Here is a 14,171-nt window from a genome sequence, read left to right as displayed (position 1 = left end):
TAAGACATGAACCTCAGGAAACTCATTACTGCAACGCATGTTTGTTAAACCCAGTTTTTCAAGACCTGCACATTACTTTTATTCTGGTCAAATTAAAAAAGTATTGCACAAGGCTAGTTAAGAGATTATAATAATTTATAGTTAATTCTAACTGAACTTCAACGCTTCAGACCTACAAAACTGATTTCAAGGCAGATGAAATTGCTTATATAGAACACATAAAAGCTGCAATGTAACTACACCTCTACCTCGATATAATGCTGTCCTCGGGAGCCAAAAAATCTTACCGCATTATAGGTGAATCCACGTTATATTGAACTTGCTTTGATCCACCGGAGTGCGCAGCCCCTCCCCCCGGAGCACTGCTTTACCACGTTATATCAGAATTCGTGTTATATCGGGTAGCGTTATATCGGAGTAGAGGTGTACCATCGAGTTTTGTGCTACCTTAACCTTAAAGTGCACTATGAAAGAGAGGCATTACACTGAATATCAGACTTATTTTGCATCAAGAATCGTCAGCAGCTAGGCTTTATGTTGAACAGAGCGTTTGCCAGGTTTAAATTTTGAGGGGAGAAAATGATCTTCTAGAAAAAAGTCAGGAAGCAAATATGCTGACTTCAAAAGGTAAACACTGACCTGTTCTATTGTTGTAAAGAAGATTTCCATTTGCTGAAGTCACAGACGTGTCTGAAAACATGGTTTCAAGTTGCCGATACAATTTCATGAAGTCCTCATTCCGGCTAAGTTCATTCCTGGCACGAGTCAAGCCTTTATAAAAAGATAAGATAGTTTAATATTCAATCTCTTGAGTAATCTTAAAGATTTTGTGTTTTGCTACATATAACTTGAATTTAATTTAGAATCAATTCCACATTTCCTTAACTGAAATACAAATAGAATTTTCTGAAGAAGCTAAAGTTATTATGGAAAGGCTTATGTAATTGGGAGTCAATATTATTTCAGGGAGTGTTAGCGTGAACATACGAGGATTAAATGCACATAACAGAAGTCTACATCCTGCTCAGGCAAATTAAAAATTATTATTAAAGAAGTCTTAAGCTTGTCCTTTTCACCAACGGAAGTTGGTCCAACAAAAGATATACCTCACTCACCTTGTCTCTTTAATATCATCCAGTTTATATTAGGAAACTGGACAGCTGTTGAAGATGCTTTCTGCACTCAGAGGGACCCACAGCTGAAAACAGTTGAGCTACTAGTGTAAGCAGGACAGTGTTACGTGTCTTCTTGAATGTTTCTGTAACAGTGCATGTCAAGGCTGTATCCCCACTTTGAACTTTAGGGTACAAATGTAGGGGCCTGCATGAAAACTGCTAAGCTTATCTACCAGCTTAGCTCTGGTCCGCTGCCACCATCTTAAGAATTCCCTCCCTGGGAAGCCTTGAGAAACCTTTCACCAATTCCCTGGTGAATACAGATCCAAACTGCTTGGATCTTAAACAAGGAGAAATTGACCCTTCCCCCCTCCTTCCTTTCACCAACTCCTGGTGAATACAGATCCAAACCCCCTTTGGATCTTAAAACAAGGAGAAATCAATCAGGTTCTTAAAAAGAAGGCTTTTAATTAAAGCAAAAGGTAAAAATCATCTCTGCAAAATCAGTATGGAAAATAACTTTACAGGGTAATCAAACTTAAAGAGCTCAGAGGAATCCCCTCTGTCTTAGGTTCAAAGTATAGCAAACAAGATAAGCACTCTGGTAAAAGGTACATTTACAAGTTGAGAAAACAAAGTAAATCTAAGACGCCTTGCCTGGCTTTTACTTACAATTTTGAAATAAGAGAGACTTGTTTAGAAAGATGGGGAGAACCTGGATTGATGTCTGGTCCCTCTCAGTCCCAAGAGCGAACAACCCCTTAAACAAAGGACACACACAAAAGCCTTTCCCCCCCCAAGATTTGAAAGTATCTTGTCCCCTTATTGGTCCTTGGGGTCAGGTGTCAGCCAGGTTACCCGAGCTTCTTAACCCTTTACAGGTAAAAGGATTTGGAGTCTCTGGCTAGGAGGGATTCCATAGCACTGTACACAGGAGAGCTGTCACCCTTCCCTGTATAGTTATGACAGTGCAGAAAAAAGGTTTGTCCTGGTTACCCTAACAGCTGAACTATTGCCAGCACTGGTTCAAGGGAATCCGTTGTGACTGAGGATGTTGTCTGTAATCAACTTCCCATTGTAGAAAGGGCTTAAGGGAGCAGTGAAACTGAAGAACTCTTTTTATTTATTAAAAATAATGAATGCATACTCCAGTGCATGCATCTACTAATACAACAGTACTATCAAAAAATGTCAAAGTAAGCATGTATGAAAGCAGTACATTGTAAAAATACCAACGCATGAATGTCACAAGACACTAGCATACACATTACTATTTGCTAATTGTTTCTGTGATCTGAGGCATTCTGTAAGGTTTTTTTTTTTTAATTGGTATCAAACTTCACTCTCAGACAGCAGTAATAGCACTCACCAATAACTCATTTAGTAATTTTGTAGCTTGCATTCAACCATCCAGAAGCGCTAATGGGATCATGAATACAAGATTCATCAATTCATCAAGACTTGAGCAATAAAATGGTAAGAATCGAGATGCTTGGTCTACCCTACAAACTTGCATCGGCACAGCTGCACTTCTGGTGAAGACACTGTAAGCCAACAGGATAGAGCTCCTGTCGGCTTAACAACTCCACATCTGCGAGAAGCGGTAGCTATATCAATGGGAGAAGCTCTCCTGCTGACATAGAGCTGTCTACACAGAGAGTTAAGATCGGTATAACGACATTATTCACACCCCAGTCTGATGTAGTTATTCCGAAGTAAGTGTGTAGTGTAAACCTGGCCAGATTCATATTAGTTTCTCTCTAAATTAATAAGGGTACGTGTATATTGCATTGGAAATCCAGGGGCAGACTCAGATGTGAGCCCAAACCCGCTACCATCCACACACAAATCTTTCTGACTTGGGTCAGCAAGCACTCAGGACCTGGTTTCTTGGATCCATCTGGGGAGCGTGTAGAGGGATCCAAGCCCTAGTCCCACTGTGACTTGGGCCCAAGCCCTGTCATTTTGCAGTGTGGATGCAGTTCAAGTCACAAACTCAAGTCAGAAGGTCTGCATAGTGCAGTATGGACACGCTAGCATAGTTGAGAGACCCGGGTGCCACAACTGTAGACGCAGGTTTACAATACAACATGGACGCTCAAGCATGGGCTTGGAAATACCAACTCCACAAGCGCAGGTCCCACAGACCAGGGTTTACAACACAGTGTAGACATATCCTAAGTGGTTAAAATATATTGTGTATCTTACTCTATGCATCTGTTTGTTCCTTGATCCCTTTCTAGATAAGTGGTTCTCAGCCTTTTCCATACCATGGCCCCATGTTACAAAAGAAAGTTTATGGACCAACATTCCTTTCCATCTAGCCACAAAGAAAGGGTGGGTGGCAGTGACCCATGGTTGAGAAAGAGGTTACTCGCCAGTAACTGTTATTGCTTGAGAGTGACACCCCTACACACTCACACTTCTGTGGCTGACATCTTCTGGCATGGAGCTGCACAATCGTCTTGAGAGCCATTTTGCCCCTTGAGGAGAATTCTAAAGGTTCCAACCACCCCTCAGTTCCTTGCCTAATTTTGGAATTATTGACCTGAGACTCAAAAGAAGTGGAGGAGAGTTGGTGAGGAGTGGGAATATGCAGAGGCGACATGCTTGAAGAACTGTTACTGGTAAATAATCTCTTTTCAAGTGGCTCTGCATTGTCCCATTTGTGGGAGATTAGTGAACAGTACCTCTCAGAAAATGAGATGAGCAGTTCCAGGTGAACAAGGACTTAAAAATGAACATCACCTTTGGATGACAGATCAAGAGAGTATTAGAAGTGCCCACAATCTTGCTCTCCCAGATCAGACCTCATTGAATCACAACAATTTTTTTGCTTTAAGAGCGTACAGTTTTTCAAGTAACGGTTTTGCAATTTCTATTAAAAAAAAAAAAAACACTAGGAAGAAGGCCTGTAATATGGGTGCTGTGTTCAGATTAGTTAATACCTTTTGATATAGCCAGGTAATTGTACATGGGCAAGTCATAACAAGGGCATAAATGAGACTTGGAAAAATACAGACAGGTTAGTGGCCTGTACAAGATGGAAACAGATGGCTTGAGACTGAAAATGGGCATGAGGACACTGACCAAATCACATTTCTCATATGCTCTACAGTTTAGGGAGTATTTGCCATCTAGCCTCTATCTAACTAAGTCTGTGGGCTGAAACTATGACTATGAGGAATGCCTTCTTCACAGATATCTGCTGTATGGTACAGATGATACTCTGACAAACCAGAGGTCCCAAGAGCTTTGTGAAACAAGACTCCAATCCCAAAAGCAAAAAAAGAGTTACATGAAGCAGAGGAAATATCCCAAGACAGCTACATCCACATGATGCCCACAGCACAACCACATGTGTTGCTAGGAACAAATCAAGTTTCCTTTGGTGTAGCCATCAAAGCAAAGCAATTACCTCAAGCAACCTGATGAGCCTCGGATCAACCCATCCATAATATATGTCATAGTAAGGTGAGCAAGGGCTGTTTCCCCTAGATTGCGCGGGTAAAAACTGAAATCACAACCCATGTAGCCTAAATGAACTCAAAACAGTTCTGAATGTTCAAAACGTAAGTGATGGCAGTGTTAAAAGCAAGAGGTTTGTTTGGTCCAAAGTTCCTGCTTTTTGATAGGATCCACTAGACTTTTGGAGAGGATCTGAACAATCCAGAAGTCAGAGTGTGTCAACCAAAGGAGACTCAGGCTCTAACAGATTTTCTTACTCAATCTGAAATCAAAGATCCAGTGAATTGAGAAAACGTATCATATTCAAAGACAAACCCTGGTAAGGATTGCTAACAACATCTTGGTTCCATGCCAACTGATCTGCAGACAGATCTCCTGAATTCCTGATTCCAGCCCAAGAGAAGGGGCTTCTGTCAAGGACATTAGGTCTTGTTTGACCATATATCAGAACTGGAGACAATGAGTGGTCTCCTTGCCTAGTCAGGACTACTCTCCTTGTACTACACAATACCCGAACAAGATCTAAGACAGACACCTGTGTCATTGTATGAAAACTCTCTTCAAAGTATCCGCCTGGACATAGCTCTCCATCCTACACTACATGAGTATTTGGTATTGGCCAAAGAGAGAAAGCCTTGCAAGCTAAACAAAACAGCTCTCAACTCCAGAACACTGGCATGAAGCTTTCATCTGGGACCAGATCCACAAACCTTGAAATGGTGGGGGTGGGGTGGCAAGATAAATATCCCAGTCCACTATCTGGAAATATTCCTTTAGAGATAGTAAGGGAGGTGAGAAGGGAATTCCCTTATATGCATGCGTTACCTTCACCTTTTCCATCTTGAATGATCTGAGACTTAAGTGGCTCAGTTGTAAGTAGGGTCAAGAAAAAGTAGAGCTTTTGTAAATCAGTGTTGTGAAGACCACAGATGTAGCCTGGGTGCAATATCACCCAATTACACCGTTAAGGAGCCTGTCTGTGGGCCAAGGTCCAGATGCGGAAATTAATGAAAAAATGACCTGACATTGGAGAGGAGGTCAGAATAGCCGGGTTTTCTTTATTTTTTAAAGGTGCCATTTAAAGCAAAGCATCTCCTGGAGACCTGTGGTTAGTTGTACTGATATAACAGGGCTGGAGATTGTCCTGTGAAAAGAGGCGATATAAATGCCAGTGTTGATTTATAGGTTGTAATTTTCAGCGACTGTGTTGCCTAGGAACAGCACACCAACAATTGCAAGCAATTAATGTTCTTAATCACAGTTGAGAATGACAACTTCACAAGTTAAGTGCTTTCCACTGGGCACTGTCAGTACTTGAGTGTGCAGGCTCAGGAAAGTTTAAACAGCAAGAACTCTTCTGAGGCAGGCACCTGTGCCTGATATAGACTGCCTGCTGTGCTCAGATGGAAGACAGGTTGAGGAAGGATGTTCCAGAAGTTAGAGCACTAGCCTATGACTTAAGAGACCTAGGTTCAAGTCCCTGTTCTGACACAGACTTCTTGTATGACCGTGGGCAAGTCATTTATCCTCTCTGTGCCTCAGGTCCCATCTGTAAAATGGACCTACAGAACTTCCCTACCTCACAGGTGAGTTGTGAGGAAAAATACATGAAAGATTGTGACGTGCTCAGATACTACAGTAATATGTAAGTACCTAAAACAGGATGAAAGTCTTAATGGCACTGCAGAAGAATAGGTTCCAGGGCTAGAGCACTGGAGAAAACGTACCAGAAGACTCACTCCAATTGGAACAGAAGGATTTGGTGCCCAGGCAGCAAGGTCCCTGTAATGGCTGCCAACTTTTCTTTTTAATTTATTAAAGTATAGCACCTTAGAAACTCAGGGGGTTCAATGAGCAGTTCATTAGACATGAATAGAAAAAAGCATGCCAGTAGTGATGCAGCATTGGCTGATGATAGTGGAGCACACTCCAGGAAAGCTCTTTATGACCTCGCTTCAGAAACAAAGCATTGACACCAATATTTGGAACCTAAGTGTCTCTGGGCACTAATGGTTTTGGATGGTTTCAAAGTCAGGGCACTGGCACCAGATAATAAGTCTTGGTCACTTTCACAGCCAGTAAATGGTGAGGCACTGATGAGAACCAGTAGGAACAAGAGCCACCTCATATTGAGCCTGGGAATGGTTTTCAAAGGTTTTGGTGCAGAGGGTGTCTTGCACTTAAGGACACCTTGCACTTGGCTAAGGAAACCATCTAAAGAATAGTGGAGCTGATAAAGGCCATGCCAGATACTAATCAGAACCTCAACCTGGAAACTTGAACATTTCTACTGATTTCATCTGGAGGACTCCCACAAAAGGAACTTCTAGACCCTGAGTCAGCTATCTCCGCAGGCACTGAAAGGCAACCATCTGTAATCATCACCTTTGTGTAGTGTTTATCTGAGATTAAGTTTCTGATACTGGAAGGACTCCAGGACAGGAGATCTGGGTATAAGGGTGCCAACATAGTAGACCCCAAAGGATCACGGGACTATGGTGCTCCCTATAAAAGCAAAGTTAACCATGCCAGGTTCTCAACACCAGACCTAGCCAATCCAGATAGGTCTGGGGACCCTTCCTCTGAGCAACTTATGCTAGACAGAGGCTCACTGCTTGTGAATATGCTGTATTGCACTTAGGCTAGTACATCACCAAAGCTGACGCTAGATGAGGAAAGCATCGAGGATCCCGTGTGCAATAACTGCACCTTTGGCAGTAAAGAAGGAACTGAGAAGCAGTTGGGACCATTCCCATTTTATACTCTCAGGACCCATCACCATATGTATATATATGTGTGCGCATGCGCATTAGGGAGGGGCAAGTGGCCCCAGACACTGCTCTCTAGAAGATCTCACAGCTTGATGCCGGGAGGTACTAATCCCACACATAGGAATAAGCAGAGGCCAGTCAAAGAAGAATCCAGGTTTTATACCACAGTAAGATCTTTTCTACACCATCAAAAATGGAACACGCTATACTTCACTGGTGATGGCAAGAGAAGATGTAATGCAGACAGTGTTCAGGCATTTTACCATCACGTACCTAACCCTGCAGGGCCAGGGGACATGATGGTAAAAACAGAGTATTGCCCATACTGTGTCTTCCATGGCTGCTATTACCAATAGAGCTGAATTGTTGGGGAATTACAGGTTTTTTTTGTTTTTTTTTTGCCAGCATAGTGACTGCCTTAAAGACCTAATCCTTTTCTGCATAAACCTTTTACTGGCTGGTTATGTCTCTTTTCCGGTCTATTGCTGTATCGTGCGCTGAACTCTGATTGCATCTTCCTCATACTTCACTGATCTATCGCCACACACACATCATTGCTATCCCAATCTAACTACACTATCTCATCTACAGATTATTTCTAAAGGTTTACGTTGAGCATGATATTTTCATCAAAACGTAAGCTGCAAAAAGAAAATATACAAATTTCATGTGCAACCCATTTGTTAAAGCCGTTTTTGTTCTAAATAATTTAAAATACTCATATACACCTGGTACTCAACATAATATGTTTTTATCTCCCGAAAATTAAATTGTAGGACCAAATAAGGAGCAGAGATAGTTTGTTTGTGAATGCATTTTACCTTTTGATCCATCCATAATTCCACACAGGAAGATAAATAATGATCGTGTTCCCATCTGCAGCAGTAGTTCATAACCATGATACAAACTAATGCAAAGAGCAAAATCTCCTTCAATTATGCCCTGTTGTATCCCCTAATAAAAAAAATGATGACACACTGGATTAAATTAAAGAGGTCAATAAGCAACAGGAATCATACTGCAATTTTTGATGCCAAAAATCAGTTTAACATTTGAAAAACAAAACTGCAAAAGAAAACAATACTGAATTGGTGGTTTGTCTCCCAAAAACCTTATGAACCACGCTGGAAATGGTTTGGCAAAGTTTCCTAATAATTAATAAAAGTAACCTTTTTTCTCAAAGGAGACATGGAAGAATTTTGATAAAGGAATCACTTGAAAATTATGGACATCGGCAAAAATATTTTCAAAATACACCAGTGCTGTTTTGCTTGTCCTCTGGAATGAATTAACCATCTGCCTTATCAAGGGAATACCATTTTGTTTTACTGCTTGTACTGCTGTTTTTGTTGTACTGCTTGTTGTATTTGGCAGGGTGGAATTTCCTTTACACATACCCAACCTAAGCATCTTGAGTTGATAAAGTTGTACTGGTTGTTATAAATTACATTCTCTGTTATGCTTAAGACACTCAGGACTTTCGGAAAACCACAAATGAACTGAGTTTCTCTGTATAGCTGTCACCTGGCTTATTAAATAAACGAAGGGCAGACTATTTGTGATTAGTAAAAACCCTGTGGCAATTTAGACAAGGAGGTGCATTAGCTGAATTTTCAGACCTCAATGTAATCTGGGCAGTTATATTTTACATGTCTAGTTCCCTATATAGTTTCAGATGGATACAGTATTCTTCCCTCTTTTCCTAAATGGTCCTGCAGTGGTGCTGAGAGTGGTTAAACAGTTTGGCACATTCCATCCCAGGGCTGCATATCTGTGGTAATTTCTATTTATAGTTTGTCAAGCATTTTGAGATCCATTGGTATTTTATGTACTATGTAAATGTAGGAGTATTACTACTATTTATTGAATACTGTATAATATAAACTCATTTAGCCAATTACATTACTAAATAACATTTACCGCATTGTGTGAAGAAGGGTTTTTCCGAAATTGATCTCTTGCTAGAATTATCTGGTACTTTGTAAGGCTGGGAATATCACGCTGTGCCAAAACTCGAATTTTAATCAGGCAGCCAGCAAACGTTTCCAAAACCTGCAGGTAAAAGAAAAAGCACATATGTAATGCAAAGATAAGAAATAATTATGCTTTTTCAAAATTTTGTTTGTATGTCTATAATCATCAGTCAGCTTTAATGCATAGTTATCTGCCAAACAGAGATAAAATAATCAGAATTTAACTGACTTGCTTAGTTTGTAGGCTAAATGGTAATTTTGTCGAGACTATTCTATGATTAAATTCACTTCAGGATAGTTTATAGTATAGCAGATGGCTATTGCCCATGTTACATCCCATTACAGTGTTCTCCACTGTCAGTGTAAGTTTCTTGTGTCTTCCAGGCTGTAAGTATTTTTTTTTTTTAATTTAATTCTGTTCATACACATTATGCAAGCCTGTTTTCCACTTCAGTGGAGCAAGGGAAATGACCTGCTCCAAGTCAACTTAATATTGTTTTTCTCCTTTGTTCCTTTGCCAAAGGTGGTTAGGATTTTTTTCCATATACTTAGTTTTGCATGAACGCTAACTCTACAGTTTTATTATTAGAGTAATCAGATTTACTCTAGACAAATGGCTTTTTCAATTTGTTGGTCCATTTGGGTAGCAGTATCAAAAGTGTCTTGGCACTCTGTAACACCATCTTAATTTGACAAGAGACCATTAACTCTGAATTCATGCTAGCTGTATGCACTAGTAATCAGACTGAGGTAGTGTCTATACTAACTATGTTTACAAAATTTCCCAGAGGTTGTAGGATGAGTTCAGTTGAATTGGTGTAAAAGCCAGTGAAAGCTGTAACATTCAGAAAGCTCTGGATGGCAAACCTGTTTATAACCATTTTTGTTAAACATGATGAAAAACTAGGCTAACTGCAGTAGTAAGTACAGGTCTGCTTGTTGGAATCTTGGGTACCAACAGCTCCCACCAATTTTAACACTGGTTAAGGCTAAACCAGAGGGAAATGGTTTGGGAAAGTTTCCCCTGTGTCTAGAGTGAAATGTACTAACAGCAGGAAATCAATGTCAGATAAATCACAGTTTTAGAAGTAGAACAACATGTTTATTCCAGATGTCAACTATTCCAGTTTTACTTTGCACACACCTACAATATTCTGATCTCTTTAACTATGGTAATTATCAAGTCTACAATTCATCTACATGTACCCACTACGATGACAACTTAGCATAGCTCTTTTTGCCCACTTGCTTCAACTTATTCTGCAAGTTGTATTGTTCTGGCTCCTTATTTTGTATTTGCTAGGTTAGATGTACTAGGGCACTTGAAGGCAAGTCCTGGGGGAGGGGAAAGTGATAAACTGCCTCGGCTCATCTACAGACATTTCCCCCCACACATCCCAAAGAATCACCAATGGGAAAGGAAAGGGAGTGGGAGAGGAGGGAATGGAGCTTCAGTAAGGGAACATATCTCCATCCCTGCATGTGACAGACCTGCTGGATGTGGAAAACCTAAGGGTATGTCTACACTACGAGAGTAGTTCGATTTTAGTTAAATCGAATATGTGGAATCGATATTACAAAGTCGAACGTGTGTGTCCACACTAAGGACAGTAATTCGACTTTGTCAGTCCACACTAACGGGGCAAGCGTCGACATTGGAAGCGGTGCACTGTGGGCAGCTATCCCACAGTTCCCGCAGTCCCCGCTGCCCATTGGAATTCTGGGTCGAGCCGCCATTGCCTTCTGGGTAAAAAAATGTGTCGAGGGTGGTTTTGGGTAACTGTCGTCATCCAACCGTCACTCCCGCCCTCCCTCCCTGAAAGCGCCGGCGGGAAATCAGTTCGCGCACTTTTCTGGTCAGTGACAGCGCGGACGCCACAGCACTGCGAGCATGGATCCCGCTGTGACCATCGCTGCAGTTGTGGCCGTTGTCAACGCATCGCAGCTCATCATCGACCTTTCACTGAGGCAGATAGAGAGAAATCAGGCGAGGAGGCTACGGCACCGCGGTGAGGACCTGAACTCCGAGAGTAGCACACGCCTGTCTGAAACCACGACACCCAGTGCCGAGGACATCACGGTGGCAATGGGTCTTGTGGATACTGTGGAACGGCGATTCTGGGCCCGTGAAACAAGCACGGACTGGTGGGACCGCATAGTGCTTCAGGTCTGGGATGAATCCCAGTGGCTGCGAAACTTTCGCATGCGGAAGGGGACTTTCCTCGAACTTTGTGAGTTGCTGTCCCCTGCCCTGAAGCGCAAGGACACCCGGATGCGAGCAGCCCTGACTGTCCAGAAGCGAGTGGCCATAGCCCTCTGGAAGCTTGCAACGCCGGACAGCTACCGGTCAGTCGCGAACCAGTTTGGCGTGGGCAAGTCTACCGTGGGGGTTGTTGTCATGCAAGTAGCCAAGGCAATCGTGAAGGTACTGCTGTCAAAGGTAGTGACCCTGGGAAACGCGCAGGCCATCATAGATGGCTTCGCCGCGATGGGATTCCCGAACTGCGGTGGGGCTATAGATGGGACTCACATCCCTATCCTGGGACCGGACCACCAGGCCAGCCAGTACATCAACCGAAAGGGCTACTTTTCAATGGTGCTGCAAGCACTGGTGGACCATAAGGGACGTTTTACTAACATCAACGTTGGATGGCCGGGCAAGGTTCATGACGCTCGCGTGTTCAGGAACTCTGGTCTGTTTAGAAGGCTGCAGGAAGGTATTTACTTCCCGGACCACAAAATAACTCTTGGGGATGTGGAGATGCCTACAGTGATCCTCGGGGACCCAGCATACCCGCTAATGCCCTGGCTCATGAAGCCCTATACTGGCGCCCTGGACACAGAAAAAGAACTGTTCAACTACCGGCTCAGCAAGTGCAGAATGGTGGTGGAGTGTGCTTTTGGCCGTCTCAAGGGGAGATGGAGAAGCTTACTGACTCGCTGTGATCTCAGCGAAACCAATATCCCCATTGTTATTGCAGCTTGCTGTGTGCTCCACAATCTCTGTGAGAGCAAGGGGGAGACCTTTATGGTGGGGTGGGAGGTTGAGGCAAATCGCCTGGCTGCTGATTACTCCCAGCCAGACAGCCGGGAGATTAGAAGAGCCCAGCGGGACGCACTGTGCATCCGGGAGGCTTTGAAAGACAGTTTCCAGACTGAGCAGGGTCACCAGTGAATTTTAAGTTTGTGGACTCAGAACCTGAACTTGCCACCGTTTCTTTACCCAGTTACCGTTGACTATCCTCTCCAGTTACATACCCCCTTCACCCCCTTCCCAAAAAATAAAATCTGTTCTGTTTTGTTAATGAACACCGTTGTCTTTATTACTGTTTTCGCGGGAATGTTTTAAACCTGGGACGCAGACTGTGGCGGGGTGCGGGTTTAGTGTTGTGATGCAAATGATGCTTCTAAACTCCAGGAATGACGGGTTCCGCAGTGGTGGACTGGTTGTTTCAACAGAGCCTGCCAGCCCTCCTGGGCGGGACAGCGTGTATGTGTCGGCTATGTGACTGTCTGGCAGGGGGAGGAGGGTTACAGCTCCCCTGCTGCGGGGCTCTGTGATGCATTAGATCTGTAACTGCCCTCCCCAGCCACAAAGTCACAGAGCAACCCCCCCCCCTCACAGAACATGAAAACCACCTCCCAGATTGAACAGGGTCACTAGTCACTGCACTGGGTATGTGTCCTGATCCTGGACCTGACCCCGCCTCTGTACCCTGGTAAAGGTGACTGTCCTGTCCAATTACCATGCCCCTTCCCCTCGTTCAGACAGACTCTCCTCCAAAATAAAATCATGGAAACAGTAATTAACAGAAACGAATATTTTATTATGAACCAGACATGAAACGTGGGGGTTGAAACTTGCACGGGGGCTTCTGTGAGGTGTGTAGGAAAGGACTTTTAAAATTTTGGGGAATGAGAGCCTTCTAGTGCTAGAGCAGTCTGCAGGGGTTGACTGAAAGTTTTAACGGCCCTTGCCGCCCCTCCTTCTTTGTACTTTGGGTGAGGGGGGTGTGGGACTTGGTGGCGGGGGAGGGCGGTTAGAGATAGACTGCAGCGGGGCTCTGTCCTCCTGCCTCCGGTCTTGCAGAACATCCACAAGGCGCCGGAGCGTGTCCGTTTGCTCCCTCAGAAGTCCAAGCAGCTTTTCAGTAGCCTGCTGGTCCTCCTGACGCCACCTCTCCTCCCGTTCCATGACTGCTCGGTGCATTTGGGACAAGTTCTCCCTCCACTGTGTCTGCTGGGCTGCCTGGGCTCGGGAGCAGCTCATTAGTTCTGAGAACATGTCCTCCCGCGTCTTCTTCTTCCTCCTCCTAATCTGCGCTAGCCTCTGGGAGTGTGCTGACAGGCTGGGTTGGGAGACAGTCGCAGATGTGTCTGTGTGAATGGGAAAAATGGAGTGAATTCCTGAGACAGATAAATGAAGTTGTGTACAAAGAACCTAGTCTTTCTCTGTGAACAAGACCATGCACTGCACCTCTCACATGCGCACTCAGGACAAGGTCGAATTTTCGGCCATCGCCTTCAGTGCCTGGGGTCCTGCAGTGGTCTTGCAGTTATCTGAGAAGCGTGGCAGGACACCTGAACTTCTGTAGCGTGCAATCATGGTAAGCCGTAGACTTCTGGCTGCTTAAAACTGTACTAGTAGCACTGGCCTCCTTTCACATTGAAAGCAATGCCAGTCTCTGCTGCCAGCAATCAGGACAGCATGAACTATGCCCCTGTCCCACCCCCTCGCGGCTGTTCCAGGGAAAGATCCCTGTATGCTGCCCCTCTCCCTCCACCGCGTGGCTGTAAAGCAGTCCCAATACTAACATTCCCCTCCCTAATTCAAAGCAGGGCGT

The 14,171-nt window shown here is 43.7% G+C and overlaps 1 protein-coding gene across 1 annotated transcript in view; it reads right to left on the bottom strand.

Moving 5' to 3' along the window:
• Window positions 1–14,171, bottom strand: part of FANCM (FA complementation group M) — a 154,533-nt gene that overhangs the window by 76,931 nt on the left and 63,431 nt on the right. The window contains exons 5-7 of the mRNA XM_065402508.1: window positions 9,275–9,406; window positions 8,176–8,308; window positions 640–771 (exon numbers count right to left, since the gene is read on the bottom strand). Of these exons, the coding sequence (XP_065258580.1) occupies window positions 640–771; window positions 8,176–8,308; window positions 9,275–9,406 (397 nt within the window). The remainder of the gene's footprint in view (window positions 1–639; window positions 772–8,175; window positions 8,309–9,274; window positions 9,407–14,171) is intronic.

This window comes from Emys orbicularis, chromosome 4 (assembly GCF_028017835.1).
Source record: "Emys orbicularis isolate rEmyOrb1 chromosome 4, rEmyOrb1.hap1, whole genome shotgun sequence".
Classification (NCBI taxonomy): Eukaryota; Metazoa; Chordata; order Testudines; family Emydidae; genus Emys; species Emys orbicularis.
Note: the sequence above shows the minus strand (reverse complement) of the source record. Positions and strands in the feature narration are given on the sequence as shown.